The sequence below is a fragment of the Pleurodeles waltl genome, chromosome 6 (assembly GCF_031143425.1).
Source record: "Pleurodeles waltl isolate 20211129_DDA chromosome 6, aPleWal1.hap1.20221129, whole genome shotgun sequence".
In the NCBI taxonomy this organism is placed as follows: domain Eukaryota; kingdom Metazoa; phylum Chordata; class Amphibia; order Caudata; family Salamandridae; genus Pleurodeles; species Pleurodeles waltl.
Window position 1 is genome coordinate 1,641,009,257 of NC_090445.1, and position 27,533 is coordinate 1,641,036,789.

Here is a 27,533-nt window from a genome sequence, read left to right on the forward strand (position 1 = left end):
TATCCACTGGGCCCTCCGGGGATATCCAGTTGTCCTTGATGGACATGCCATTAAATGGCTCTTGTCTCTTTCCAGTAAGCTTGGCAACCGCATCTGTAATACAGAGCCTAAAGGCAAAGTTCACAAGTAGCCAAAGCCTGTTGGTTGTCAGCTGTATGCAGTGTGCTGTCAAAGTGGTGCATGAGCAAGGGAAATAGCTGAAAGCATCCAGTGTACACTGCACACACAAGATATATGCAACCGATTCTCTCCACATATTTATCATCGAAGAATGGATGAGCATGATATTGAAACACCATTACGCGAGTAACTAAATCTTTTTAGTACCATGGAAACAATTCTAGTTAGAGCGTGTACTTGGATCTGGGGCTACCTGTCCGGTATGCTGCATCATGAAACCTCAGGGTTGCTTATTAAATTGTTGATGCTTACCCTAATCTGTTGCACACAGAGAGCGAAGTCAGGACCACCAACAGTCTGGTTTTTGTACAGGAGATGTGTATAAAATGTCATTTTAAAAGATGCACCTTTACTCAGTTTATTTTGTTCTTTCAGGCGTATTCTGTATATGATGAAGAAATCGGTTATTGTCAAGGCCAGTCATTTCTTGCCGCTGTACTTCTACTACATGTAAGTTGATTTAACAATAACTATAACTATTCTCTTGGCAGTGCATTATTATGGATTTAGGGCCATATGTACGAACACTTTTTCCCATAGACACAGAATGGGTAAAAACCTTTGCTACATCTGGCCCCAAATTCAGTATTTTTGCCCTCATCTTGAGATGAACCTGGAATCATGCATGTTTTAAGTAAATTTGGTTGAAGTTTTGTGTTAATGTGTTTGCTGCCTCAGATTGTGCAGAATTTGTGAATTGCTAGGGAGGCAGTAGTGAAGTGGGACTGGCCTTCCTATATGCAATATCTCTGATTAGTCACCTGGCATTTATTAGCAGTTGCCTTTCACTTTCTATTCCTTCACCCTATAGCCCATTCCGCACCGTTGCTTTCATTGTGTCAGCCGTGTGGTAGGGTTTTGGTTGCTGTTGCTCTTTATTATTTTGAATTTGGAAATTCAGTATGTGAGACATTTCTTAGAAGGAGTGAAAAGTCTGAAAAACATGACAAAATAGTAGCCTCATTGTGACAAAACACCATTATGAATCCCAGGCTTGAAACCACAGCAAAAAGCTGTTTTAATGGAGATAGTTCTTGTGCAATATATTTTACTGTATGTGTATTTCAGCAACATTTTCATATTCTCCCTTTACACTAGTTTGGGAATAGGTTTTTATTTGACTCCATTTTATTCAGCTACATCTTTTTCTCATTTTCATTAAGCTCTTATAGCTTCTCAGGGCAGAGTCCTTCACAACACCCCTAATGTGTTTTCTCTGTAATGAACCATGTAGTGAAGGTGCATGGTGGGAGATCTGTGGTGTGAAGTCCCTTTATCAGATTGATTAACAAGTTTGCTACAGAGGAAGCTGTGGGGTGTGAGCCCATGCTTCTTTGGTATATTGTGCCTGGTCATGCATTGTTGGATTGTCAGTGCAGGGCAATTTTCTTGCCTGTCATTGTTTTGTGGGACGATCCTCGGTGAAAGTCAAACTATGAATCTTCTGGATATCAAAATTAAAGGCTCAACTTCAAGGAATTAAATACTTGAATGCTGGAAAATCTCCCTTCTCCTCAGAACAAGCATTGGCAAAACCTATAGGTCTGAATTTAGTGTGCCAAAGCATGCATGGTACTCCTACTAAAGCCAAATAAATGAAAGGCAGTCTGTATTTCAGGCTCTGTTGCCTTGACACAGTCAAGGGGTTGTTTATGCTGCTACCTCCAGATGAAAGCAGTTTGTGGTTCAAACATAATTGTATATTTTGGCAGTTGGGCTTGTGAGAGTCCGCTGAGCCTCCCACAGGGCGCACAATCAAAAATTGAACCCTGTGATTGGTCAAGAGCCCTATTTTTCCAGTGAACCTTAATGCTCTAGCTGGAGCAAGGTGCTCCCACAAGTGCGCTGATTAGCTGGCTTTTAGGCATGAAGTGGCCACCCTTACTGTATGCTAGGAAAAATTAGGTGTTGTGAAAATGAAGTATATAACGGGGCAGCAGAAAGGCATGCTGTTCCCTTAGATTTAGGGAGGTGGTGTCTAATGGATAACTACTGTGAAGAAAATAAATGTCTATTGTTTTTTAGTAATTTTTACGATCTTGCGGGGTTGTGAATAGTCAAAAAGAGGAGATGAGTTCCCAATACACTCTATTAGTAGGAGTACATATTGTGGTCCTTATTTTGATTGTAAGATATGTACTGTGGTGACTAGATCATTGATTTTTATTTTAAAAATGTTACAATGTTGCAGGATTCGTGGGATCGTGAAAAGTAGAAGGAAGTAGGTGATCTTTGAATACACTGTAGAATGAACACTTGATATTGGAGGAAGGACTTTTACTGCAGATGGTGTTTATCAGAGTCTACTATTTATGCCTTTCAGCTTGGTAAGAGTTGAGTAGAGTACAGTCTATTCCTACACCCTACTGTCCACACACATTGTCCAAGAGAGTGGTGTCAATGGGGAGTGCCGTCCCTGGACAGAGCATACTATGCACACCCATCATCCAAAAGAGAGGTCTCAGTGGAGAGGCCAGTCTCTATCCACACACCCATTGTTTGAGAGGGGTGTGAAAGGAGAAGCCAGTGCATCTACCACACCACACTACTATGCACACCTGTCACCTAAGAGAGAGGTCTGACTGGAGAGGGCAGTCCCTCCACACACTCTATATCAATATCTTGCTGCAGGTTCCTTACAGTCCTGTCCATTCTTTCCTGCTTTGCGGACAGATTTCTAGGGTTAGGGATGATCACTTTTAGGGCCCTAGTTTCGATTCACAAATGTTTGTGCACTTCATGGCTCTGCGCTTCTGGTGTGGAAAGTCATGAAAAGTAACTGACATCCGTGCACCTGGGTGGCGCCTATATAGGTGACCGCAATGTCACTTCTGGCACCGACACCGCATGGCACCAAATGAAGCCACCTGATGGTGCGCAGGGGTAATACTCGCACAAAAATCTTCTGGGTCCAGTCTGACACCTGGGAAATTCAAAGGTAAGGAATCTGCAGCGAGATGTTGTCTCTACCAGTTCATTTATTACCAAAGTTAAGTAACTTGTTCTTCTACCTTAAGGAACATGTCTAATGTTCTGTGTGGTTGAAAATGATAGTAAAACACTGTAATTAACGTAATCGTAAATGTACGATCTCACTAGTGGTTCTCGAGAGCCAAACAGGAAGTACATCCCGGTCAGACTCCACGCAGGAGATTATGCATCAGGTTCCCTGAGCACCTCACGCAAGCCCCCACGTTTAAAATAAATATCCAACCATCTTTTGCTCACTACTCTTTTGCTACACTTTTGTAGATTATCATATTTTCAATTATTTTTTAATACTAAAGAGCTATATAAAATAGTTGACAATGAAATTTTAAACTATATGATCCTGTGTGCCGCAGGCATCTCACAAAGCTTTTGCAGGTGTAATGACACCTCATAAAAAGATTGCTGGTGACATGCCTCAATATAATTTACAATAACTGAGCAAATAAACAATTTGTATTGAAATGTTGAATATTTATTGGTTTAATACTACATTCTTGAAGAAGTTTGCAAACTGTGAACCCTGCCCTGTTATGTTACAGTAAGAAAACATTATTTTTACAAAATGTCTGAACACAACCTATATGTTAAAGCCATTCTACCATACATTCACCAAAAATAATTTTACTTTAAAAAAAAACAAAAAAAATTAAAAAAACTAGTAGTAAAAGTATCTTTGTTTAAAAAAAAAAAAAAAAAAAAAACTTAGATTTAGTTAAATTTCTCAGTGAATATGTTAACGTCAGCATTTATAGATAGCAGTACTAACTATAACTTGCACCCCGCCATTCACTGCTTATGACCTCACATATGACCCAACTCATGACATGTTCTATGACATTGTTTATGCCATCACTGATGACATCGAAAATGTCATCATTGACACCCCGCTTTTTCTTAAGCCCCTGCTTGACGAATCACCCCAAAACTTTCTATGCACAAACTAGTCAAAAAGTAGGACCTTTTCTGGATATTTTTGTAAGATTTGTCAAACAGTGCCAAAGTTATTAGCAACACACACATGCTTTTCATATATATATGTGTGTGTGTGTTAAAGTAACGTCATAGTTAGGTGTTATAAAAATATCAATTTAAATGTTTTAATTTTTTTTTAAATCTTCGAGATGTACTGAAAAAACCAAAGGTTAAAATAGTTATTAGGTTGGGGGATTTCTCACTGACAACATTAACGTTTTGAACTAAAAAAAAAAATAAAAAAAAAAAACACTAATTCAGGAGTTAGTTAGCAGCACTAACTATAACTTGCACCACCGCCATGCACTGCTTATGGCTGCACATATGACGTCACTCATAATCCCACATAATTTATGACATCATCTTGATGCTGTATAATGCCCATATTGCTGTATTATGTACTATGATATTACACATAACAGAATTCCTAATAACAATCAACTACATATTTACGGGAAACCCTCACTGAGTATGGTGTTCAATCTGTATACAGCTGTTCACAGAATCCCAAAATATTGAATGCCATTTCCAGAACAACTGTCATACTACAGACAGGTTTTATCTGTATCAAACTCCAGACACAAACCAAACCTATGTTAAGAATGAAATTGCTATCAGTAGAGGAATGTAAAAACTGTTCTCTCTATGGAGAGGGTTCATTCTATACCACACTGTTTCTAAACAGTGAAAGTCTCATGAGAAATACACTACAGAGTATTAAAAAGAAACTACCAACAGTGTACATTCTGTGCAACAGTTGTCAAGGGTGATATTTCCTAGAAATAACAATAGGCACTTAAGATCATACTACCTGCACCTTTCATACTGTGATGAAAAATGTACAGGTAACCCATCTTCTGAAGCAAAATAAGCACACTTTTATAGGTTAGTTCTTGGAGCGCACACCTTTCTTTGTAATCTAGAAATGTTGATGTCGACACAATACTATCTAATAACTCAAGACTGCTTACAAAAGTTAGTATCTGCTACGTAGAATCTTTCTTCTGTTGGAAACTTTCTGCAGAACTAAAAAGGTGTGTGGAGTATAATGAATAAAAGTAGACGGTCACTTGCACACAGAGCTACTATTGAATGCAAACATTTGTAATGTGTTCTACACCTTTACACAGCTATGTACAAAATTGCTTACAATTAATATGGTAGTTACTCCCCACTATGTAAACTGTAAAACAAACTAGCACATTCTTTGGATGATGACATCAGTATGTCATAGAACATGTCATGGGTGATGTAATATGTGAGGGGATAAGCAGTGAATGGCGAGGGCACACAATTTAGTTAGTACTGCCAATTATAACTGCTGAATTTCTTTTTTTTTTTTGTTTCTTTTTTTAAGTTCAAAATGTTAATATTGCCAGTGAAAAATTCACCTAACTATAACGTTTCTTTAACCTTTTTGTTTGTTTTTTGAATTTCAAAGCTTTTTTTTTTTAAACAAAAACCTTTGTTTTTTTCCAGTGAATTTCTAGTTTTTTTTTTTTAAAGTAAATTAATGAATTATTTAGGGGTAATATATAGTACAGTAGTGAATGAAAGTGGATATTTATTTAGTTTTTTAAATTATGGCTCTCACGAGACGCTCACTAGAACTGGATGCACAACCTCTTGTGTGGACTCAAAGGGGGCTGTATTTCCTGTTTGGCTCTCGCGAACCACTCACGAGATCATACATTTAGAATTAAAGTAATTACAATGTTTTACTGTAATTGTCAACACAATAGATCAAGGTAGAACAATGAATTGTGTACAGTTCTGGAGAAAATATGAAGGAATTTCTTTTACGGTCTCCACTAAAATCTTTTTCTGAGATAACGGGTGTGTGTAATAGGAGAGGGACTGATCTTTCCTCTCAGACTTGACAGGGGGAGTGCATTATATTGTATGCATAGACTAGTCTCTCCTGGCAGACCTCCCACTGAGATGACAGTTGTAAGTATTAGAATGTGTACATACACTGCCCCCTCCTGTCAGACCTGTCTCTCAGATGACCTATGTGCATATTAGGATGTGTACATGGACTGGCCTTTCCTGTCAGACCTCAATCTCATATGAAGGGTGTGCATTGTAAGAGGCGTGGAAGGAGAGGGTACTCCCTGTACACACCTCTCTCGGATGACCGATTTGTTTATTAGTGAGTGGAGATAGACTACCCTTTCCTGCCAGACCTCCCTCCCATGACAGCCGTACATATTAGGGTGTGCACATAGACTAGCTTCTCATGGCAGACCTCCATCTCAGATGACAGGTGTGCTTATAAGGCTGTGTACAATGACTGGCCTCCTCAGACAGACCTCTGTCATAGATGCTGGGTGTGTGGAGAGAGACTGGCCTCTCAACTGATATCAGTCTCACATGATGGGTGTACTTACTCTGGTGTGAATATGGGCTGGCCTCTTCTGTCAGACCTCTCTCAGATGATGGCTGTGCGTAGTAGTGTGTGCATGGACTAACCTCTCCTGTCAGACCTCTCCTTGAGTCCCGCCAAATCATAAGAATTTGTTTGAAACTATATACATTTATATTCTTCATAGTAGTTAGCCCTTAGACACCGCCTTTCTAAATTTAGGGGGGCAGCATGCATTTCTGCTCCCCCCCCTTGTACACCTATTTTATTTAATTTCCACACCACCTCCAATTTTTCACAGTAAAGAGTAATGTCAAATATTTCATTGCTAAAATTCCAGCAGCCAGGTAATCTGAGCACTTGAGGGACTCTCTAGCTGGAATGTGGAAGCTACTGGGGAGAAAACAGGCCTTGTGACTAATCACAGGGCTCCATTTTTGATTTTGCGCTGTCGCAGAAGGTTCATGGGACTCATGCAAGCCCAACTGCCAAAATATGCAATTTTTTTTACTCTTAATTTCTCAAAAACTACTGTACGTATTTATTCCAAATCCCACAATGCACAATCTGCGTCCCAATATCTAGCTTCCTGCGAATTTAGTATAACTCTATTCAGCTGTTTTTGCTGTAGCCGTGTCTAATGGAGTCTATGGAAAACGCATGGGTTATTTTACACTTTGTGACCCCCTTTTTTCTTGGCCTCCGCTTAACGTATCAGCCAAAACTTTCCAGGAATGAGCTGAGGTGGATGAGCCTTTTCTTTGGAAAGTTTTGTGAAGCTTCGTCAAACAGAGCCAAAGGTATTATCAACTTTCAAACTTCTTTGGTATCAGCAACTTCTGACGCATGCAGTTTCCTATCATAAAGAAATGACAGTCACTAAACGGTAAGAAGTTCTTACAGTTGAGTTCTGACACCAGGAGCCAAGTAGAGAGGCAGATCAAGTCACAGAGAATAATTAAAGAATGAAAATGAAATGTTGCTTTTTCTGCTCTGTTTTTATAGCTATACAGTGAAAAGCAGAAAGGAGATATTTGTGGCAACATTTTTTTTTTTGGCATTTCTTAGGTAATTATAGAAAAGTTAGACTTTTTATGTATGTTTCTACACATTCCAAGCTCATGTGCCTTTTTTAACCAGACTTGTATTAAACTGATTATAATATCTTTTTGAAACAAATATCTTTTTGTAACAGATATCTAACATCTTTTTTGCTGCTTTTATTTTGCAGTGCAGTTTATATTTTTATTCTTCATGTTTGGAAACATGCTCACTCTTTCATATGAAAGAGCTGTGCTCCAAGGATTTAGGTGGTTTGTAGGAAAGGTGATGGTTAGACCATGTATTTTAAGAAAAAAATTATCTGCTGCCTTAAATGATGAGGATATTGCAAGTCACTTTAAAGTTCCACAGCCATATAAAGGACATGCTTGGTGACTTGCAATATCCGTGTAATGTACTGACGGGGGTAACATACACATATATATTTATATAACTCAAAATCTAAGATTAAAGTGAGATTATAGTTGTGACAGTGCAGTTATAACAATATATGTTATATAAAAAACACTGAAATTCACTGGTTATAGTTTACTGCCATGACTGGAACGTGTTCCTACACCATGCCCAGTGTTTTCATCAGTGATGTCATTTGAGAGTTCATCAATGATGTCATCATAGATGTAACTGAACATTTCATGAGTGATGCATTCTTTGAGGCCATAAGCAGAGCATGGTCGGAGCACCATAGTCATGCCATAACATATAATTCCACCGCCCCCCCCCCCCCCCCCCCCCCCCACACACACACACACACACACACACACACACACACACACACACACACACACACACACACACACACACACACACACACTGCCCATAGACACCCGAGCCCACATTTTCCCAGTCCTTTCTGAGGTTCTTTTCAGGACAGGGGACCAAGTCAACAACATTTCTCTACATGTTGCAGCCTGCCAATCATAGTCCTCGCTCTGAAAAAGCCCCCTCAGCCTATCAGAAGGCTTGAAGTTTTTAATTTCAGCCCAACGGACCAGATAGCTATACATTTTAAACCTTAATTTCTCAAACTACTGACACCAAAACTAAAAAAAGACACCTTTTTGGGTAAGGCTCTAGCTTTCTGCCAAATTAGATGCAATTCAGTTCAGCCATTTTGGCTGCATTGCTGTTCAAAAATTCCTATGGAAATTGCATGGGGGAAAATGTGTTTTGGGGACCATTCTGTTTTCTCAGCCCCTGTTTGGAGGATCACACCGAAATTTTCCAGGAAGAAGCTGAGGTGGATGAAGTTTTTTTTTTTTTCTTCTTTTTTTTTTTCTCTCTAGAACGTTTTGTGAAGATTAGAGGTATTAGCTAAACAAAACATCCTTCTCCTATGGTAACTAGGTTTGTGTGTGTGTGTGCATATATATTGTATGGGTATGGCCACAGCTCTGGGTACTTCATCAATGTGATGTCATGGTAAAATATTTGGTCTAGCCATTCTTTATAGTTGGCTAGACCACATAAAAAAGCCATTTTCTGACCTAACTAGTGATGTCCTAGATATTTCCAAACAGGTCATGCCTTTGCTTGGTCTATGGGTTCAGCTTTGGTCTGCATCAAAGCAGCATATATACCTGCGTGAGTTGCGGCAGTCAGTGGTGAAATGAGCACCCTTCTCCTTTCAATTTCAGGGAGAAACATTGATTCTTTCAAACAGTACCACTACTGTCCATTGCACTAACGATCGGGCAGTGTGGGGGGTGGGAGTTCAATGTAGATAAATGATTCATCTTTGGAAGCTTGTTAAGCAATGGCAGTCTTCCTAGTAAACACACAAAACTCAGTCTCCCTCAGTGTGAGGAGGACCCTTTATTGCTTCTTGCTAGAGGACCACATTTGGGAGCTGCAGCCTCAAGTGATAAAGGTGATTTTGTCTAGATTGAGATTTCTGTTCTAGCTTCTCAAGACTACAGCCCAGAACAAAATGTCCCTAGTTTTTGAAATACACTTCCCACTGGATGGTTCCCTGGGGATGCCTTCATGTTTATCTGCGCCTTGGGCCTGCTGTACACTTCTGCAATTTCACCCTGTGTCAAGGTGCTTCAGAAACAGTGGGAGGATTAGGTACTGATGTTTTTTTCACTATAAACTGGACACGGAGGATCTTGTTTGCTGATCTGAGGAGAACTGGCATTAGACCTCCTCTTGCCTTCCTGCAAGGAGTGGGAGAGTGAGCAGGTCCTCTACTGCTGTCTGCATAAACTGCTGCTGCACGCATGGAGATCGAGTGGTACCAGCTAGAATCCTTTAACCTTCCACACTATTTTGCAGATGACGAGGCAGTTTGCTGCTAAGTTATTCTACCCATGCTGCTTGAATAACTGTGTTCAGTGTGGTCTGAAGACCTCAATCCTACAGATAAATTGTCCCTTCATATCTGACCATCAAGGTGTTTTCTTCATTTCATGTGGGCCTGTGTATCACCCTTTCATCTTTCCTTCTCAGTATCCAGCCCCCATTGCCCGACATAAATTAAGTTGAGATATTCCTTGTGTAAGCATTGTTACCAAAGCCAGACTGGGAACTAAAAGGAGCCTCTTCAAAAATATTAAAACAGCCTGTAAAGCACTGATCTCGTTGGCACCTTCTTGAGCGTCTTGAATAAAGAAGAAAAGTCAAATAGCAACTGGAGCGAGCAGCAGCCGAACATACATTTCTGTGACGCACCGAGCCTCATTCACTCTCTGCTATTATACCCTAGAGATGATTTCACCCTAAAGAGATGGAAAACATAAAAAGACGCGAAACACGACTGCTTGAATGGTCCAAATATGTCTTATATATAGTCACATAATAATAAATGTTTCCCAACATCAAAATCTGGGCTGGACTCTATTGTTGTGTTTTTTTCTGAGTTATTTCTAGATAATTATCCTACGAAAGAGCAGAATTTCAGAGTATTTTCATCTGCTGATGAGCATTTCAGAGAGTGTGCAGCAAACGAGACCTGCCCATCAGTTCTTGAACCTTCTGTAGAAGTGGCTTGTTTGTAGTGTAACTCTTCAGCCTAGCATTTAGAGGAGAAAAGAACATATTCCCTGTGATAGCAGTTCCTGAACTCCTTTGAACTTTGAGTGAAATTGGATTGTGCAGCCCTTTATTCTGTGGCTGTAGAAATTACAAGATTTAATTACTTTTACTACCCCCTCTTTCGTTTGTAGATTAGGAGCCAGTGGAGGTCTTTTAAGGTGTAGGGTGATAATGAGTGCAGGGAGGTAGTCTGTTTGTTATACTGGCTAAGAATTCTGTATGGTCTTAAGTCTTCTGATCAGTTGGGCTTGATTCAGACAATGTGTTACTATAGTCTAGTTTGCTGGTAATGAGGGCCTGCATTACGGTTCTACGTGTGTTGGCTGGGTACCACCTGCATATTCTTCGTTCAGCATTCTTTGGATGTGGAGGCAAGTGGAGACTGGGTTTGCTTGGCCAGCCACACCAAGCAGGTTATTGAGCACTATATCGAGATTCATGGCTTAGGTTGCTTGTTTGGGTGTGGGTCCGCGGTGTCGGTGCTTAAGAGTACTACTTCTTTTTTTATTTTATTTTTATTTAGTTTGACAGGTGGTTTTAATATATCCTGGTGACTTGGGACATTGAGGAGGTGAAACTGTTTTGGGTGCTTGGTGTTTTGTTGGCAAGGGAGAGGATGTTTACATAGGTGATGACTTGATCCTGTGGGTGCTGATGATGTTGGCGAGTGGGAGATGTAGGGTTGAATAGTGTGCAGCTGGACAATGATCCTTGGGGCACTGCAGATGAGGTTGGAGGTGGCTGAGATGAAAGTGAGGATGACTGATTGGGTGTGGTCTGTCAGGAAAGAGAAGGTCCAGTCCAGAGTAACCGTAAGGTTTGCTGATTTAGTCCTGTTACTGGCTAAACGAGTCATGACATAACACTGGAAATCCCCGAGGGCCCCTAGGGTGACCAGTGGTGAGAGGAGGTGAAACACTTGGGCCTGGCGGTGAGCAATACTCTGCGTGGGGCAGAATACAGGAAAAAAGCATTTCGCTTGAATGGGTTGCCCTCCTGGATGGATTTAAGGCAATGGAGTGGCATCTAATTCAGAGACCTAAGGTATATGATTCCTCCCAGGAGAAATGCCAGAGTCCCTGTTGCCTGCTTCCTGAAATGCACCACTAGCATGATCTCGCACACTTTACACATGCCTCCACCCATACTAGCTTACATATGGTGTGTGACGTGTTTGGTTTGCTGGGAGTAGGGATGGGTAGGATTGTATACGATACACCACATGTATGAACATTTAGTATGCCATGTTATATGTTTTGAATTTCCTACAATAGATTGATACTACTTTGTTGTATGAGTAATACTGTCTGCCAACAGAACTGTCAAGTGGATGTAATAATAAGTTTAACAAAAAATGCAATAAATGTTTGTGTTAAAAACAATTTTTTTTCAAGGGAACAAGAAGGTCCAGTAGTGCATGTCCTTGTATGCCGGTTTTGTGGAGGCATTCAATGAGGTTGGGAGACTGTGCAGAGCGGATAGGGACAGTAGGATGAGGGTAGCAGTGTCTCCTCTGTTCATTGTCAGTTGAATGTCAAGTGTGATGGTGATCAGAGTAGTCTTGGTGCTTTGGTTGGGCCTGAATCCGGAGGACTAGGAGGTGGTCATTATTGAGTAGGGTGGCTAGTTGCTTTGTTGATAATGATCTCAATGATTCTTTTGCTGTGTAGTGTAGCAGGAAGATTGGTTAGTAGTTGACTAGCGTCATGAGGTCTTCTTTTTTTTTTAGGAAGGATTTTACTGCGGCATCCTTCCAGACACTGTGGAAACTGGCTGCCTTGATTGAGTCATTCGGTAGCGGGGTAAAATCTGTCCAGATGGGGTGAGTCCTTTGGCAAAGATGTGGTGAGGGCAAGGGTCAAAGGGTGCTCCAGAGTGCAAGGCCTGCATGGTTACTGTGGTTTCTTAGGTTATCAAGGTGATATTCTGAGGGATAGTTATGACGGGTACGAGGGATGATTGGACAGCTTGGATTCGAAGTTATTGTAGATGATGCGGATTTTGCCACTGGAGAGGGGCAGCTGTAATACTTATGGAGTTTGCTGCTGGCATGTAAAAATCTTCTTCTTTTTTTTTTTTTTTTTTTTTTTTGGTAGCGTCTGAGGGCTGATCTAAGGTGCTCTTTTATATTTCTTAATTGCTCTGCCACTATCTGCATTTGCGCTGCTTCCAGTGGTGTTTGGCTATTAATTCTTGTGTATAGCATCTTAATGGCGGCCTGGTGATCTTGATGATTTTGAGTGGGGCCAGGAGGTCTGTGCAGGACAAAGTCCAGATATTGACTAGAGGAATGGATGTAAGAGGTCATTGGAGAGTTGCAGTAGGTGGTCTAGGAGTTTCTGTGGCCAGGTTTCTTATGAGATCTTGTTCCAGATTTGTTGTGAAGAATTGGAGGGGGCAGTCCCATGGTAATGTGGGATGGATATATTCCCTCCCACCTTTCCACCCACTTCACCCATGTTCTTGGCTACCTGTCTTGATAGAGATATATACAAATAATATCAATCTGTGAAATTGTTACGTATATTAAGTATATTAAAAAACCTTTGTAGGTAAAACTCCACTGACTGATCAAATTGCTCAAATCAAAGCCTCTCAGCAGCTCTCTCTGAAACAGAGCCAACCTGTTATGTTCAAATATAGAACTGAACAAAGGGAGGCAGCTTTAACTCTGACCTCTGTCCAAACTTTTCACTTGTAGAGTTCTCTCAACTGCAGCTTTCTCTGATTGAGAATTAGTAAGAGAAGAAATAGGAATGGGGGAGGAAATTTGCAGCTAACAGCAAGCAGCCAACGTGGCCGCAGAGTTCTAATGAGAAACCCACCCTTAAGATAACCATATATTCCGACTTGGTTGCAAAAGCAGGACAGTTTCGATGTCTACAATGATTAAATAGTGAAAACTAACGCTTTCATTGACATGATCAGCGTTTTGATTTTGGACATTCTTTGGTAAGTGCAAAAAGCAACTCAGGTTGCAGAGCAGCACCATAGAAATATAAAAATAATCGGGTAAAGACTTAAAGTTGCAGATTCCTTACCTTACAATCGCCCCAGACATCAGTCTGGATCCAGAGATTTTTTTTCTCGAGCAGTACCCCTGCACGACGTTAGGTGGTGCGGATTAGCTACACGTCTGTTGTCTGTGCGAGCCAGACATGTCTTCTAGAGTCCTGTATAGGTGCCACTCTGGCGCGCTAATGTCAGATCTTTTCTTTCCACACCAGCCAGCGTTTGTCCAAATAAGAGCTACACATCAGTCACTTTTGACTGGTCTTTTTAAACTTTTTGTCAAAGAGTTTTGAGTGTCTACACTCCTGGTGCGTCAAGGAAGTCATCACTTAAGAGTGGGTTCAAGCCCTGCAGATTCTGTCAACTGGCAAAGTCTGTGACGGATCTGCACCTTGTGTGATTGTGGTGTTTGGAGCATGACTGCAACCCAAAGTCGTGCTCAGAGTGTTGGGTCATGAATCTAAAAACTTTGAGGGAGCGGTCCCTAAAGCTCCTTGTGGCCCGGTGTTCAGCTCCGTGTCTCTTGTAGTGGAGAGGAAGGTCCTGAGAATGGTTGCAGATCCCCCATTGCTTGTCGTCACACTTCAAGTCCTTGGGACAGTCAGGTAAGTGGCACAATAAGTCGTCTAAGAAGAACAAGCATTCTTCGACTTCACCCCGTCGGTCGGCCAACGAGGCAGGGGAAAGCGACTGTCGCTCAAGGCCTCCTTCCTCTGAGACAGTGTCTGGGTCAGCTCTGCGCCTCCATGAGTTTCTGGTAGCCGAAGCAACCCCTGCCCAACTTAGTCTTTGGCCCCAGGTCCAGGGGCACCCAGGAATGTGTTCCAAGATCCATACCACCTCGGCCTTCCCCGATACTGGTTCTGACGTCGACGCTCTTGAATCTGCCCATGCCCCCAGCCGGCGTTGACCCCATCCTTATTGTCAACTCTGTCACAGAGCCGGATCGGCGTAGCATGGGGCCGACAGAAACTTGGGCAGGGGCCTTGCTCCCTGTGTCAGATCCTGACCCTTATTCTTACAGGTTGGGGTAAGATGAAGGATGGAAGGGGTCTCTGGACCCTTTAGAACCTCAGCTCCAAGACCCTATATGCTGGCGGATGGACTTAGGTGAGGCCAGTGTTCTAGATACTTCCCCAGACACTGGCATGCTTTCTCCCCCTACCGTGGCAACAGCAGTGGGAGTGTCCTATTCAGTGATGTTGCAAAGAGTGGCTGTGGTTCTTGACCTCGAGCTACCTTCACTGGCAGTCAGAACTAACCTCCTGACAACAGAGGTGCTTCAGCCTGGGGTTTCCTCCTCTGAACCCCTTTTGCCCTTCAACGAAGCCCTCACAGATGTCCTGGTGGGTAACTCATCCAAACCCAGCCAAAGGTCTCCTGTGAACAGGACACTTGCCAGTCACCACAGACATTCTCCAAATGTCCCAGCATTCCTGATGCAAGCTTGATTATCCAAGCCTCTACGTCCCAGGGCACATTCTCTTCCACAACCCCGGATATGGAATCCAAGAGGCTGGACCATCTTGGGAAGAAAATGTTCTCTTCCTCCAGCCTGGCCTTGCAGTCCATGAACATTGCATGCCTTTTGGGCCTTTATACCCATGCTGTATTGGGCACGGTTGTGCAAATGCTGCCACAGATTCCGGAGAAGGCCTGGGCCATTCTGATGGATACAACTACCTGTGGATTCCTCACCTAATGAATACTCCCATGGCGCCAGCATTCGACGGAAATCTTCTTCCTAGTCTCTGCACGTCGACGAGGACGTCACTCTAGCCCACGCGACGCCGTCTGACGTCATACAGGCAATAAGAGGTCCTCGACGACGTGCCGACGTCAGTTCCCTTTTTTCCGTGCATTCGAAACGGTTATCTTCGAGGGAGCAACTGTTACTTTCGTGGTTACAGTGTATTTTTTTGCTGCGTAGTCCTTCGCTGCAGTAATAATGTCGCAGAGAAAGTCGGGTTTTAAGCCTTGTCGTGAGTGTGGGGGCAAGATGTCAGTTATGGATCCTCACTCCGACTGTCTTTGGTGTTTAAGCTCCGACCACGACGTCTCGACTTGCGATTCATGCCAGCACATGAATCCAAAGGCCCTCAAGGAATGTGAGGCGAAGTTGTTTATGGCGAAGTCGAAGAAAGAAAAACATCATAAGAAGTCTTCTTCGCCAAGGCATCGGCGTCATCGAGACTCCCGGCGCCGTAGAGAATCACGGCGCCATTCGAGCAAGGAGACTCGTTCCAGGTCTTCGGATCAGCGCCGGAGGACTTGGGAGGTCAGTCCCACGGTCACGCCGCATCCATCGACGCCGTTGCCCTCTCCGGCGTCACCGACTTCACCTGGACAGGCGTCGGTGATTGAAGTGGTGCAGCCTCTGGTGTTGTCCCCGGCGTCGCAGACGTCGAGGCCGGCTTCGGGGTCGCCTTCGATACAGGCACCCCAGTATCCGGCTTTTCCCACCCCTGGAGCCGATAGTACCGCATTCCTAAATGCGATGTATACCATCTTCCAACAGATGGCTCCAGGGGGTGCTCCGGCTGGCCCTTTGGCCTTTTCATTGGGTGATCCTGCGCCTCTACGGCCGGCACCCTTTATGCCCTTTCTCCCTTTTGGGAACGTGGGCTCGGCGCCGGTGGCCGCTCCGGTGGCTTCGGAGAGATTGGCCCCGGAGATTTCCATCCCGTCGACGTCGGGATTTCGTCCTGTGACTCCGGTGGGTCCATCCGCTCAGAGTGCTCTTTCATCGGCGCCGAAGTTACCTGTGGCGCCGGATGCGGCGTCGGTGGCTTCTGAAGATCGGCGCCGATCTTCGGCTTCGGCAGAGGCATTGTCGACTCCGCGTATCGAGCAGAGGCTTCATTCGAGGAGACGTGCTCTCCGTTTATTAGAGGAGCAGGAGTACCAACGAGTCCTGGAAGAAGGAGAACTAGAGGACTCGGGTGATGGACTGCATGGTCTAGATACAGCCAGTGGGCTGGACACTTCCCCTGAGTGGGATCTTTCGTCTCCAGGGGAATACACGGAGGAGGCTGCTTCCTTTCACGCAGTGGTACGGAAGGCATCTAGTTTTCTGGACCTGCCTTTGCCGGTGGCAGAGACAAAACAGAACCTTCTGACAGAGGTGCTTCATCCGGCCTCAGCTGCGGCAGAGCCTCTATTGCCCTTTAATGACGCTTTGCTGGATCCGGTGCTAGAGGTGTGGAAGAGACCAGTATCTTCCCCAGCGGTTCATAGAGCCGTAGCCAGGAGGTATCGAGCTGCACCAACTGACCCTGGCTTTCTTTCTAGGCACCCTACACCGGAGAGCTTGGTGGTGCAGGCCTCCTGTTCATCCAAATCAGCGCCTGGTTCTTTCCCGACGGTGCCTGGGGACAGAGACTCGAAGAAACTGGATGCGCAGTCCAAGAAAATCTTTTCGTCCTGCAGTCTGGCGTTGAAGGCCACCAACGCAACTTGTATCCTGGGGAGATATATTCATGCTCTTATGGATGACATTTCCTCATCATTTACGGAGCTTCCCCAGGGTCTTTTGGATGTTGTTTCAGATGCCCAGGCTGCCGCGTCCCAGATTATTCAGTCTGGGCTGGACACGACCGACTTGGTGGCCAGAGCAATGGGCACGACTGTGGTGGCAAGGAGACAGGCCTGGCTCCGTAATTCGGGGTTTTCTGCAGATGTGCAGTCAACCCTATTGGATCTCCCTTTTGATGGGGACAAGCTGTTTGGCGCCTAGGCAGATTCGGCCTTGGAACGTTTTAAGGAGAGCAGGGCCACAGCCAAATCGCTAGGACTCCAAGCTCCTCCTTCCTCTGCCTCTTCTAGGATTTTTAGGAGGTTTCGGGGATTTGGGCGTGGCTCTTCCTCCTCTTCCTTTCGGGGGAGATTCCAGCAACCTACCTCTTCCCATCCCTATAGATCTTTCAGAGGGAGAGGGAGGGCTCGCACCAAAGGAGCCTCTCAGCAGCACTTTGCCTCTTCCTCGTCCTCTGGAGGGGTGCAGCAGGGAAAGCAGCCTTAGGCTTCCACCATTTCCCACTCACTCCTCTCCTGTAGGGGGAAGATTACGGCATTTTCTCCGCAAGTGGAAGACTATTACAACGGACACTTGGGTTCTTAGTATTGTGGGGAAAAGGCTACACCCTTCCCTTTCGGGAGTTCCCGCCCCTCATCCCGCCCCGCCCATCTTATTGTTCAGAAGAACACCTCCTGTTGCTAGAACAGGAGGTACAAGTCCTCCTTTCAAAGGGCGCGGTAGAGTTGGTCCCAGAGCAGGAAAGGGGTCGAGGTTGTTACTCAAGGTATTTCCTGATTCCCAAGAAGGATGGTCGGTTGAGACCAATCCTAGACCTGAGGATCTTGAATTGGTTCCTCAAACAGGAAAAGTTCAAGATGCTGACCCTAGCTCAGGTGCTTTTGGTGTTGAACAAGGAAGATTGGATGGTGTCTGTCGACTTGCAGGATGCTTACTTTCATATCCCGATACTCAAGTCACACAGGAAGTATCTCCGGTTTATGGTGGGATCGCAGCACTATCAGTTTGCGGTCCTTCCGTTTGGTCTTACTTCAGCACCTCGAGTCTTCACGAAGGTGATGTCGGTGGTTGCGGCAGAGCTCAGAAGGAAGGGGATAGCAGTATTCCCTTACTTGGACGACTGGTTGATCAAAGCCAAGTCGCCGGAGCTTGTGTCGCATCAACTGCAGTCAACGACTCAGTTGTTGTTCGACCTGGGTTTTTCGGTGAACGAGCCCAAATCTCACCTGGAGCCCTCTCAGCGCCTCCTGTTCATAGGGGCAGTACTGGATACAACATTGAGTCGAGCCTTTCCTCCGCCTCAGCGGATTCAAGATATTCAGGAATTGGTCCAATGTTTCGAAATGGAGCGGTAGTTCCAGTCCTCAAGGTCCTTCGTCTGCTCGGTCTGTTTGCCTCCTGCATTCTGTTGGTCACGCATGCTCGCTGGCACATGAGGGCTCTTCAGTGGTGCCTCCGAAGGCCTGTGGTCTCAACACAAAGGAGATCTGGAAGGTGCTGTCAAGATCTCCAGAGATGCTGCTGTGGACTTGAAGTGGTGGATTGCGAGCAACAATCTTTCACAAGGAAAGCCGTTCGCGCAGTTGCCACCAGTGGCCACGGTCATAACGGATGCTTCCACTCTAGGGTGGGGAGCTCATCTAGGGGGATCTGGAGATCAAAGGCCTTTGGTCTCCAGAGGAGCAGATGTTTCATATCAATCTGTTAGAGTTACGGGCTGTACGTCTGGCTCTCAAGGCCTTCCTCCCTTCCCTTCGTGGTCAGTCGGTACAGGTCCTGACGGACAATACTACCACGATGTGGTACATAAACAAACAGGGAGGAGTAGGGTCGTACCTTCTCTGCAGAGAAGCTCTTCGACTATGGTCCTGGGCAAAGGACCATCAGATTTGCTTGTTAGCAAATCATCTGGCCGGGGTCTTGAATGTACGTGCGGACGGTCTCAGTCGCCAATTCTCGGCAGACCACGAGTGGCGTCTCCATCCAGATCAAGCCCGTTTGATCTTCCAAAGGTGGGGGTTTCCTCAGGTAGATCTGTTTGCCACTCTGGAGAACGCGCATTGTCCGTTATTCTGCAGCCTCCAGTATCCGATGCAGGGAGCGTTGGGGGGACGCGTTTCAAATAACCTGGTGCGGCCAGTTGCTTTACGCGTTTCCTCCCATACCCTTGATTCCTCGAGTATTGAGGAAGATTCGCCAAGACCGGGCGCTAGTCATCCTAATAGCTCCGGATTGGCCAAGGAGGGTGTGGTACTCCGACCTTCTCCAACTCTCAATGTGCCCTCCGCTCCGTCTCCCTTTCAGGGCAGACCTCCTCTCGCTGTCGCAGGGGCAGGTTTTACACCCCAACCTCCAGAGTCTGCACCTACATGCCTGGAGATTGAACGGGGCAACCTGAGTTCCTTCTCTCTCCCGCCTGATGTAGTGGATGTTATATTAGCGGCCAGGCGACACTCCACTAAATCTGTCTACGCTAATAGGTGGTCTAAATTTGTTGCGTGGTGTGGAGAGAGGCAGATTGATCCCTTACATGCTCATCTATCGGACGTTTTGTCTTTTGCTCTCTCTCCAGCGCAGAAAGGTTGTGCAGTGGCTACCATTAAGGGTTATTTGTCGGCCTTGTCAGCCTTCATTTGTCTTCCAGACCAACCATCGTTATTTAAATCCCCTATTGTTATCAGATTCTTGAAAGGTCTTCTAAATAAATATCCTCCAAAACCATTCGTTATGCCGCAATGGGATTTGTCCTTGGTCCTGACTTTCCTTATGGGGTCCCCTTTTGAGCCTATGCATTCTTGCCCCTTAAGGTATTTGGTTATAAAAACAGTTTTCCTGGTAGCTATAACATCTGCAAGGAGAGTGAGTGAGTTGCAGGCCTTATCGGTAAAGCCCCCTTATACAACTTTTTATGGGGATAAGGTGGTGTTGAGGACCAAGGCTGCTTTCCTCCCGAAGGTTGTTTCACCCTTCCATTTGGCTCAGACAATTACTTTGTCCACGTTCTATCCTCCGCCTCATCCTTCTAAAGAGGAAGAAAGACTGCACCGTCTGGACCCAAAGAGGGCGTTGAGCTTCTTTATTGATAGAACAAAGGATTTCAGGCTGGAGGATCAGCTGTTCATCGGGTACGTGGGCAAGAGGAGAGGAAAGGCAGTCCACAAGAGAACACTCTCCAGGTGGGTGGTTCTTTGCATTAAAATCTGTTACTCTTTGGCAAAGAAGGACCCTCCTGAGGGCATTAGAGCTCATTCCACCAGAGCTAAGTCGGCCACTTCGGCCTTGGCCAGGGGTGTTCCTGTGGTTGACATCTGCAAGGCCGCAACTTGGTCGTCCCTTCACACTTTTGCGAAACATTACTGTTTGGACTCTGAGGTCAGAAGGGACGGCCATTTTGCACGGTCAGTGCTGCAGGATTTCTTGGTTTGACCTTTTAGGCACCCGCCACCTGGCGTGGTACTGCTTTGGGACTCTATTCATTAGGTGAGGAATCCACAGGTAGTTGTATCCATCAGAAGAACGAGTTACTTACCTTTGGTAACGACTTTTCTGGTGGATACATTAGCTACCTGTGGATTCCTCACGGTCCCACCCGCCTCCCCGTTGCCTTTCTGGTCTTACCAAGTAATCCTTGAGTGCGCTCCTCTTGGTTTTCAAGGTTGCAATAGACGTTGTATATATGGATACTTGTGTATATTTATCTGTATATATATATATGTGTATATATCTTTGTGTACATACATGATTTGCATATATTTGTTCGTTATATTAAATTTACAGCTATTCATTGCATTATTGTGTATTTTACAAGGTTATGGGATGTTGCCTTGCTCTTTCATTGCATTGGGTGGTTGTTCTCATGCACGTAAAAAATGTTGGTACTGACGTCGGCAAGTCGTCGAGGACCTCTTATTGCCTGTATGATGTCAGATGGCGTCGCGTGGGCTAGAGTGACGTCCTCGTCGACGTGCAGAGACTAGGAAGAAGATTTCCGTCGAATGCTGGCGCCATGGGAGTATTCATTAGGTGAGGAATCCACAGGTAGCTAATGTAGCCACCAGAAAAGTCGTTACCGAAGGTAAGTAACTCGTTCTTCTCTCCCAAGCTGTTGCTGATGGGAGGGATGCAGCGTAATTAACAATCAGATGTTGGCAGGACACGACCGACTCACTGGGCAGAGCGGTTGTCAGTGGTGGCTTTGTGGTGCCACGCTTGGTTGAGGAGGTCTGGCTTTTTGGGGGTTGTCCAATCTACCCTTTTAGACATGCCCTTTGATGGCACTCATCTCTCCAGAGAGAAAGCAGACTCAGCGCCCGTTCACTTAAAGGAGAGTCATGCTATGTCCTTGGGCCTCACAGCTGCCCCTTGCCCCCTTCAGTCTTCCTTTCACCCCTTTCTTGACCACGGAAGGGGCATCGCATCACATCTGTTCCACTCCAGTCACCGTGCTACATCGCCTACCCGGTCTCTGCATGGCCGAGAACGTGAGATGCACCGTCAACCCATTGCCTTCCACCTCCCCTGCAGATGCCTCCAAATCTTCCTAGTCTGATGCTTATCCACCAGGGGCCAGTCAGAGGCAGGATTCTACATCACCTGCTCCGCTGGCAGTCCATCGCCTCAGACAGGTGGGTTTTGAAAATAGTTGGTACTTCTCCGCGAGGAGGTTACGGCTCTTGGTCAAGGGAGCCATAGAGAGGGTCCCTGTGCCAGAAGTAGGTAGTGGTTGTTATTACCACTGCTTTTGAAACCCAAAAAGTACAATGACTTGCGTCTTATCCTAGACCTTCAGTAACTCAATCTCTTCCTCTGAAAGGAGAAGTTCAAAATGCTCACTCTGGCTCAGGTTCTATAAGCCCTGAACCCTGGAGACTGGATGATAGCGTTGGTCTTGCAGGAGGCTTATTTCACAACCCTGTCCTGTCTGCCCACTGATGTTACTTGCGGTGAGCCACGCGCACTTTCAGTTCACCGTGCCCCCCTTTGGCCTTACCAGTGCCACTCTGGCGTTCATAGGAAAATAGTTATAAGGGGATTCCCTGTACCAATGAGTGTAGCTCAAGCAGGGAATAAACCAATGTAGAGAAAACTACTATATGAGCTACTCAAATGCACATGAAGATACCATGATCTTCATTAAAACAACAATAAGGTGAAGGATAATACGAACTAAGTATAATAAGCCAATTATACACACATGATATCGGACTGCTATACTCTTATTATTAGTTACAGATAAAGTAATCCCATTATATGATTTTATATATGTTTTTTATTTTTGTTATTGTCATTCAATAATAATACAATTATAAAATAATTATTTTTAATTATATACATCATTTGATAAAGAAAACAAAAATATCTAAATCAGACATACCACACACATGCACTAAACACGACAGATAAGAAAGAAATCTTATTAACTAGTGAAACATAACGTCAATAAGGCTAATCCTAATATCATAGTGAAGCTAAAACAATTTTTAATAATGAAGATATATTGACATAAATTCTTCTAATACATTATTGATAGTCTAATACATAAAGGAAAAGATAATGCTAACGTGGTTCTATCTGAATGGTACCGTAGGGACCAAAAGGCCTACGCGTGTTTCGGTGTTTCGTGATGTTGTAGGTCACCTTCTTCAGGGCCGTTCCCAGTGGCACTGTTCAATAGTGATCTAGTCTTAGCAGCCTTATTGACGTTATGTTTCACTAGTTAATAAGATTTCTTTCTTATCTGTCGTGTTTAGTGCATGTGTGTGGTATGTCTGATTTAGATATTTTTGTTTTCTTTATCAAATGATGTATATAATTAAAAATAATTCTTTTATAATTGTATTATTATTGAATGACAATAACAAAAATAAAAAACATATATAAAATCATATAATGGGATTAATTTATCTGTAACTAATAATAATAAGAGAATAGCAGTCCGATATCATGTGTGTATAATTGGCTTATTATACTTAGTTCGTATTATCCTTCACCTTATTGTTGTTTTTATGAAGATCATGGTATCTTCATGTGCATTTGAGTAGCTCATATAGTAGTTTTCTCCACTCTGGCGTTCACCCAGGTGATGGTAGTGGTCGCAGCTCATCTGCACAGGTCAGGGGTTTGTCTTTCCCTACCTCGACAACTGCCTGTTACAGGCGGGCTCTCCCACGGCTGTAGTCTCCCACCTTCAGACTACGGCAAACCTCCTGCATTCACTGGGGTTCACTATAAACGTGCCAAAGTCACACCTGCCTCCCTCTCAGACATTTCCTTCCATCAGAGCTGTTCTTGACACAGTGCAGTTTCGGGCTTATCCTCCTGAACGGCAAGTCCAGGATATTCAGGCTATGATACAGATGTTTCAGCCTCTATCCTGGATTTCGGTAAGAATCACTGTTACGCTGCGCAGCCTCATGGACTTCTGTTGGTGAAACATGCCAGATGGCATATTCGGGCTTTGCAGTGGGACCTGAAGTTCTAGTGGGTGCAGCATCAGGGGAATCTCTCCAACGTAGCACAGATCTTGGAGGGAATTGCGCAGGATCTGCAGTGGTGGCTAACAAACCAAGATTGGGTCAGAAGCAGATCTCTCTCCCTTCCCCAACCCGACAGATGTGTCACTCCCGGGCTGAGGTGGTCACCTGAGAGAGGCAGAGATAAGAGGCGTCTGGTCTTTGGCAGAGTCTGGAATCCACATCATCTTTTTGGAGCTCCAGGCAATCAGACTGTCATTGAAAGCATTTCTTCCCTCTCTCAAAGGGAAAGTAGTGCAGGTGTTCACAGACAACACCACCACCATGTGGTACTGCAACAAGTAGAGCAGGTAGGGTTGTGGACCCCTTGTCGGAAGGCTCTGCCCCTCTGGACATGGTGGTTCAACACCTGGCGGGCTCTCTGAATGCCAGAGTGCATGAAATCAGCCGACTGTGCTTGGTTGATCACGAATGGTGTCCCCATCCAGAGATGGTGCAAGGTCTCTTTCAGCAGTGGGGAGAGCTTGGTTAGATCTGCAGAGAATGCAGAATGTCAGCAGTTTTGCACGTTGGAGTTTCTAAGGTAACAGACGCTCTGTGATGCTTTTCGTCGCAGGTGGAGGTCAGGCCTTCCTTACACCTTTCCTGCCATACCACTTCTGCCCAGAGTTCTCAAAAAGATCAAGAACAATTGGGTCCAAGTAATCTTTGTGGCTCTGGACTGGGCACGAAGAGTCTGGTATCCCAGGCTATGGAGCATAGCCATCGATCCTCTGATCTAACTGCCCCTTCAGGAGGATCTTCTGTTTCAGCTGCAGCAGAGGTTCACTACCCAAATCTGTTCAGTCTTCGCTTTCTTCTGTGAAGATTGAATGGTGGCAGTTGACAGCTTTTGACCTTACGCCTGAAGTCTGTAATGTTATCTTGGCAGCCAGACATCCCTCCACCAAAACGTAATATGCCTGTTGTTCAAACAGATTTGTGGAATGTTGTTCATACAAGTCTGTTGACCCTCCCTCTCCCCCTTTCCCTCCTTCCAAGGTCCTCTTGTTGATACTTTCTTTGGCCCAGCAGGGCTCTGCTTTGAGCACCCTCAAATGTTATCTGTTTGCTATGTCTGCATTTTTTAGATTACCCGATCAACAGTCTCCTATTGTTAGTAGTTTCCATAATGGTCTTACCCACGTTTCCTCCATTCCCTTTGATCATGCACCAATGGGATTTGAATTTAGTTCTGACCTTCCTAATATGGGGTCCCTTTGAGCTGCTCCATAATTGTTCTCTCAGGCTTCTGATGTTAAAGACAGGCGTCTGTATGGCCATTACCTCAGTCTGCAGGATGTGTGAGCTGCAGGCATTTTCGTCTAAGCCACCTTATCTTTCCATTTATCCTGACAAAGTGGTGCATCATACTAGGGCTTCTTTACTCCCTAAAGTGGTTACACCCTTTCATGTAGACCAGTCAATCACTTTGCCTACTTTTTGTGCACCACTACACACTTCTAAGGAAGAGGAGAGACTCCACCGCCTGGACCCAAAAAGAGTGTTGGTGTTCTACCTTGATCGTACCAAAAAGTTCTGGGGTCCTTTGTTGTATAGCTATTTTAGCCATATTTTACACCCGTTATTTTAGCAAACTAAGCCTGCTGTTGCGCACTTTAGCCCAGTTACATTCTATTCAGCATCACTTTGTTTTTCTAGCATTAGCCACATTTGCAGTGTTTTTATTTTCTCTATCTAATTGTACTTTCGCCTAGGAAAGCATCACATTCTTATTAAGGCTGTAGTCCGATAGGCTTGCCGGCAAAAGTGGTGCACTGTGTCTCCAACATTCACAGAAATATACACACCCTTATGTTGTGACATTTTTCCTAGAGCATCCATTGTTTTATTATAAAAACACTTCTTTGACCCATACAGATTAGAGGGAGATTCCAACAAGATGAACACGACTGCATGCTGATTGTCTTGGCTACAGCTGCTTGCTTAGACTACCAAATCACTGGCCTATCTGGGGACAGTATCTTTTTAGACAGCAGGCTTCCCTGCTCAGGTATGGGGGATGATTTCTTCCTCGGGGGGGAACCTGAAGGGCGGTAGGGCTTTTCAAGCTGTGCTCTAACATAGCTTAGGTAGGATAGATATATATCATTCTTAGTAACAGTATGGTGGGACTAATTTTGTGTTTCCCTCTCCTTGTCACAATTTTGCTTCTATTGTGTTTTATCATCCTTGTTATTGCAATACATGCCATTTTATCTAAGATGCAGTTACTTCAGTAAACCCTTATTGAACTGTATTCTGCCTCTGTTTGTCTTTGCCTGTGTGAGACTAACCTAATCGAGAGAAAGGGGTGAGATCTGATCGGCCATGATTCTCCTGAGGAGTCTTTCTTGTCATGCACCCGGTTGCCACAATCATCTCTGCTGTAGGGCAGAGATGAGGCGCTGGATTAGGCCTGCAGGTGTCACATGCTGAGGAATTGTACTCAGTACCCTACAATTCAGGTGATTCTGCCGCCCAAATCCAGTAGCCTCATTAGGATAATGAGAACCTACGCAACACCTTATTATTGGTTATATGAGTGCGAAGAAAGTTCGAGCAGTGCAGAAGAGAACCTTCTCCAGATGGGTTGTTCTCTGCATTTAAATGTGCTACTCATTGGCTAAAAAGCAACCGCCAAAGTGCGTGCTCACTCTACCAGTACAACAGCTGCAACCACTGCATTAGCATGCAGAGTTCCAGTCCTGTACATCAGCAACGTGGACATCCTTACACACGTTCATCAAACAATACTGCCTGGACAGTCTGGTCCGAAGGGGTGGGTACTTTGCCCGTTCGGTCCTGCAGGGCTTCCTAGTTTGATCTTGGTTCACAGACCCACCTCCGGGGACGGTATTGCTTGGGTGTCCATTCTAAAGTAAAGAATCTGCAACTAGAAGTCTCTATCAAACGTGCAAGTTACTGACCTTCTGTAATGTCTTATCTGGTAGAGACATATTCTAGTTGCAGTTTCCTTACTGATCCCCACCCATCCTCGCCCATCTGCGAAGTGATTTCTAGGGACAGGGACTTCCTTTTCAGGGCCCTAATTTTGATGCACCAGTGGTCATTGTTCTTTATGGCTCCACGCTTCTGGCATGTATAGTCATGAAAAGAAGCTGATGTCAGTGTGCCAGGTGGTGCCTATAAAAGACCCACAATGTCACGTTGGGTGCACATGATGGACGCGGTTCTGACTGATGCTCTCTACGGGGTTCATGGGTACTGTTTGAGGAAAAAAAATCCCTGGATCCAGACTGATGCCTGCAGAAATTCTAAGGTAAGGAATCTGCAACTAGTATATGTCTCTACCAGATAAGGCATTACCAAAGGTAAGTAACTTGTCCTTTAAGTTATGATTTTGGTCATGCTGTAATTGTTAAGAATGCTTGTTAAAATCTAACCATCCTTTAGGAGAGCTCGAAGGCCTTCAAATTTTGCAAAGATGTGTCCAAAAGGCAGAAATTTCTTTGAGCACCTAGTCAAGATGTGTCAAACAGTCAGTGACTGTAAACGCACAAGGATAAAATGGACCCAAAGAAATTTACTCTCAATGGTTAAATTACTCAGTATTACAAAAGTAATTTGCTGATTCAGAGTAGCATGTGCCCTGCTTAAAATAGTATTGCGAACTAGAATAGAAATTATATTTCTGTTATTGACCCAGGAATATTCAACTCTGATTTTTCTTTTTTTTTTTTTTGGTGTGGGTGTGTGTGTGAGACACTTAAGCTGATCCCGTATTCTTCTATCTTCCGTTATTTGAACTTAAAAACCTTCCATGCATTTCAGTAAAAGCCAAACCTTACTCCAGTTTGAAAGAAAAAAACACCATTTCTAAACCTTGACTGATAGAGTACAGAGA

General features: G+C 44.4%; 1 protein-coding gene across 3 annotated transcripts in view; it reads left to right on the forward strand.

Moving 5' to 3' along the window:
* Positions 1-27,533, forward strand: part of RABGAP1 (RAB GTPase activating protein 1) — an 885,283-nt gene that overhangs the window by 538,561 nt on the left and 319,189 nt on the right. For all 3 annotated transcript variants that reach the window (XM_069241548.1, XM_069241547.1, XM_069241549.1), the window contains one exon: positions 556-630. In XM_069241548.1, the coding sequence (XP_069097649.1) occupies positions 556-630 (75 nt within the window). The remainder of the gene's footprint in view (positions 1-555; positions 631-27,533) is intronic.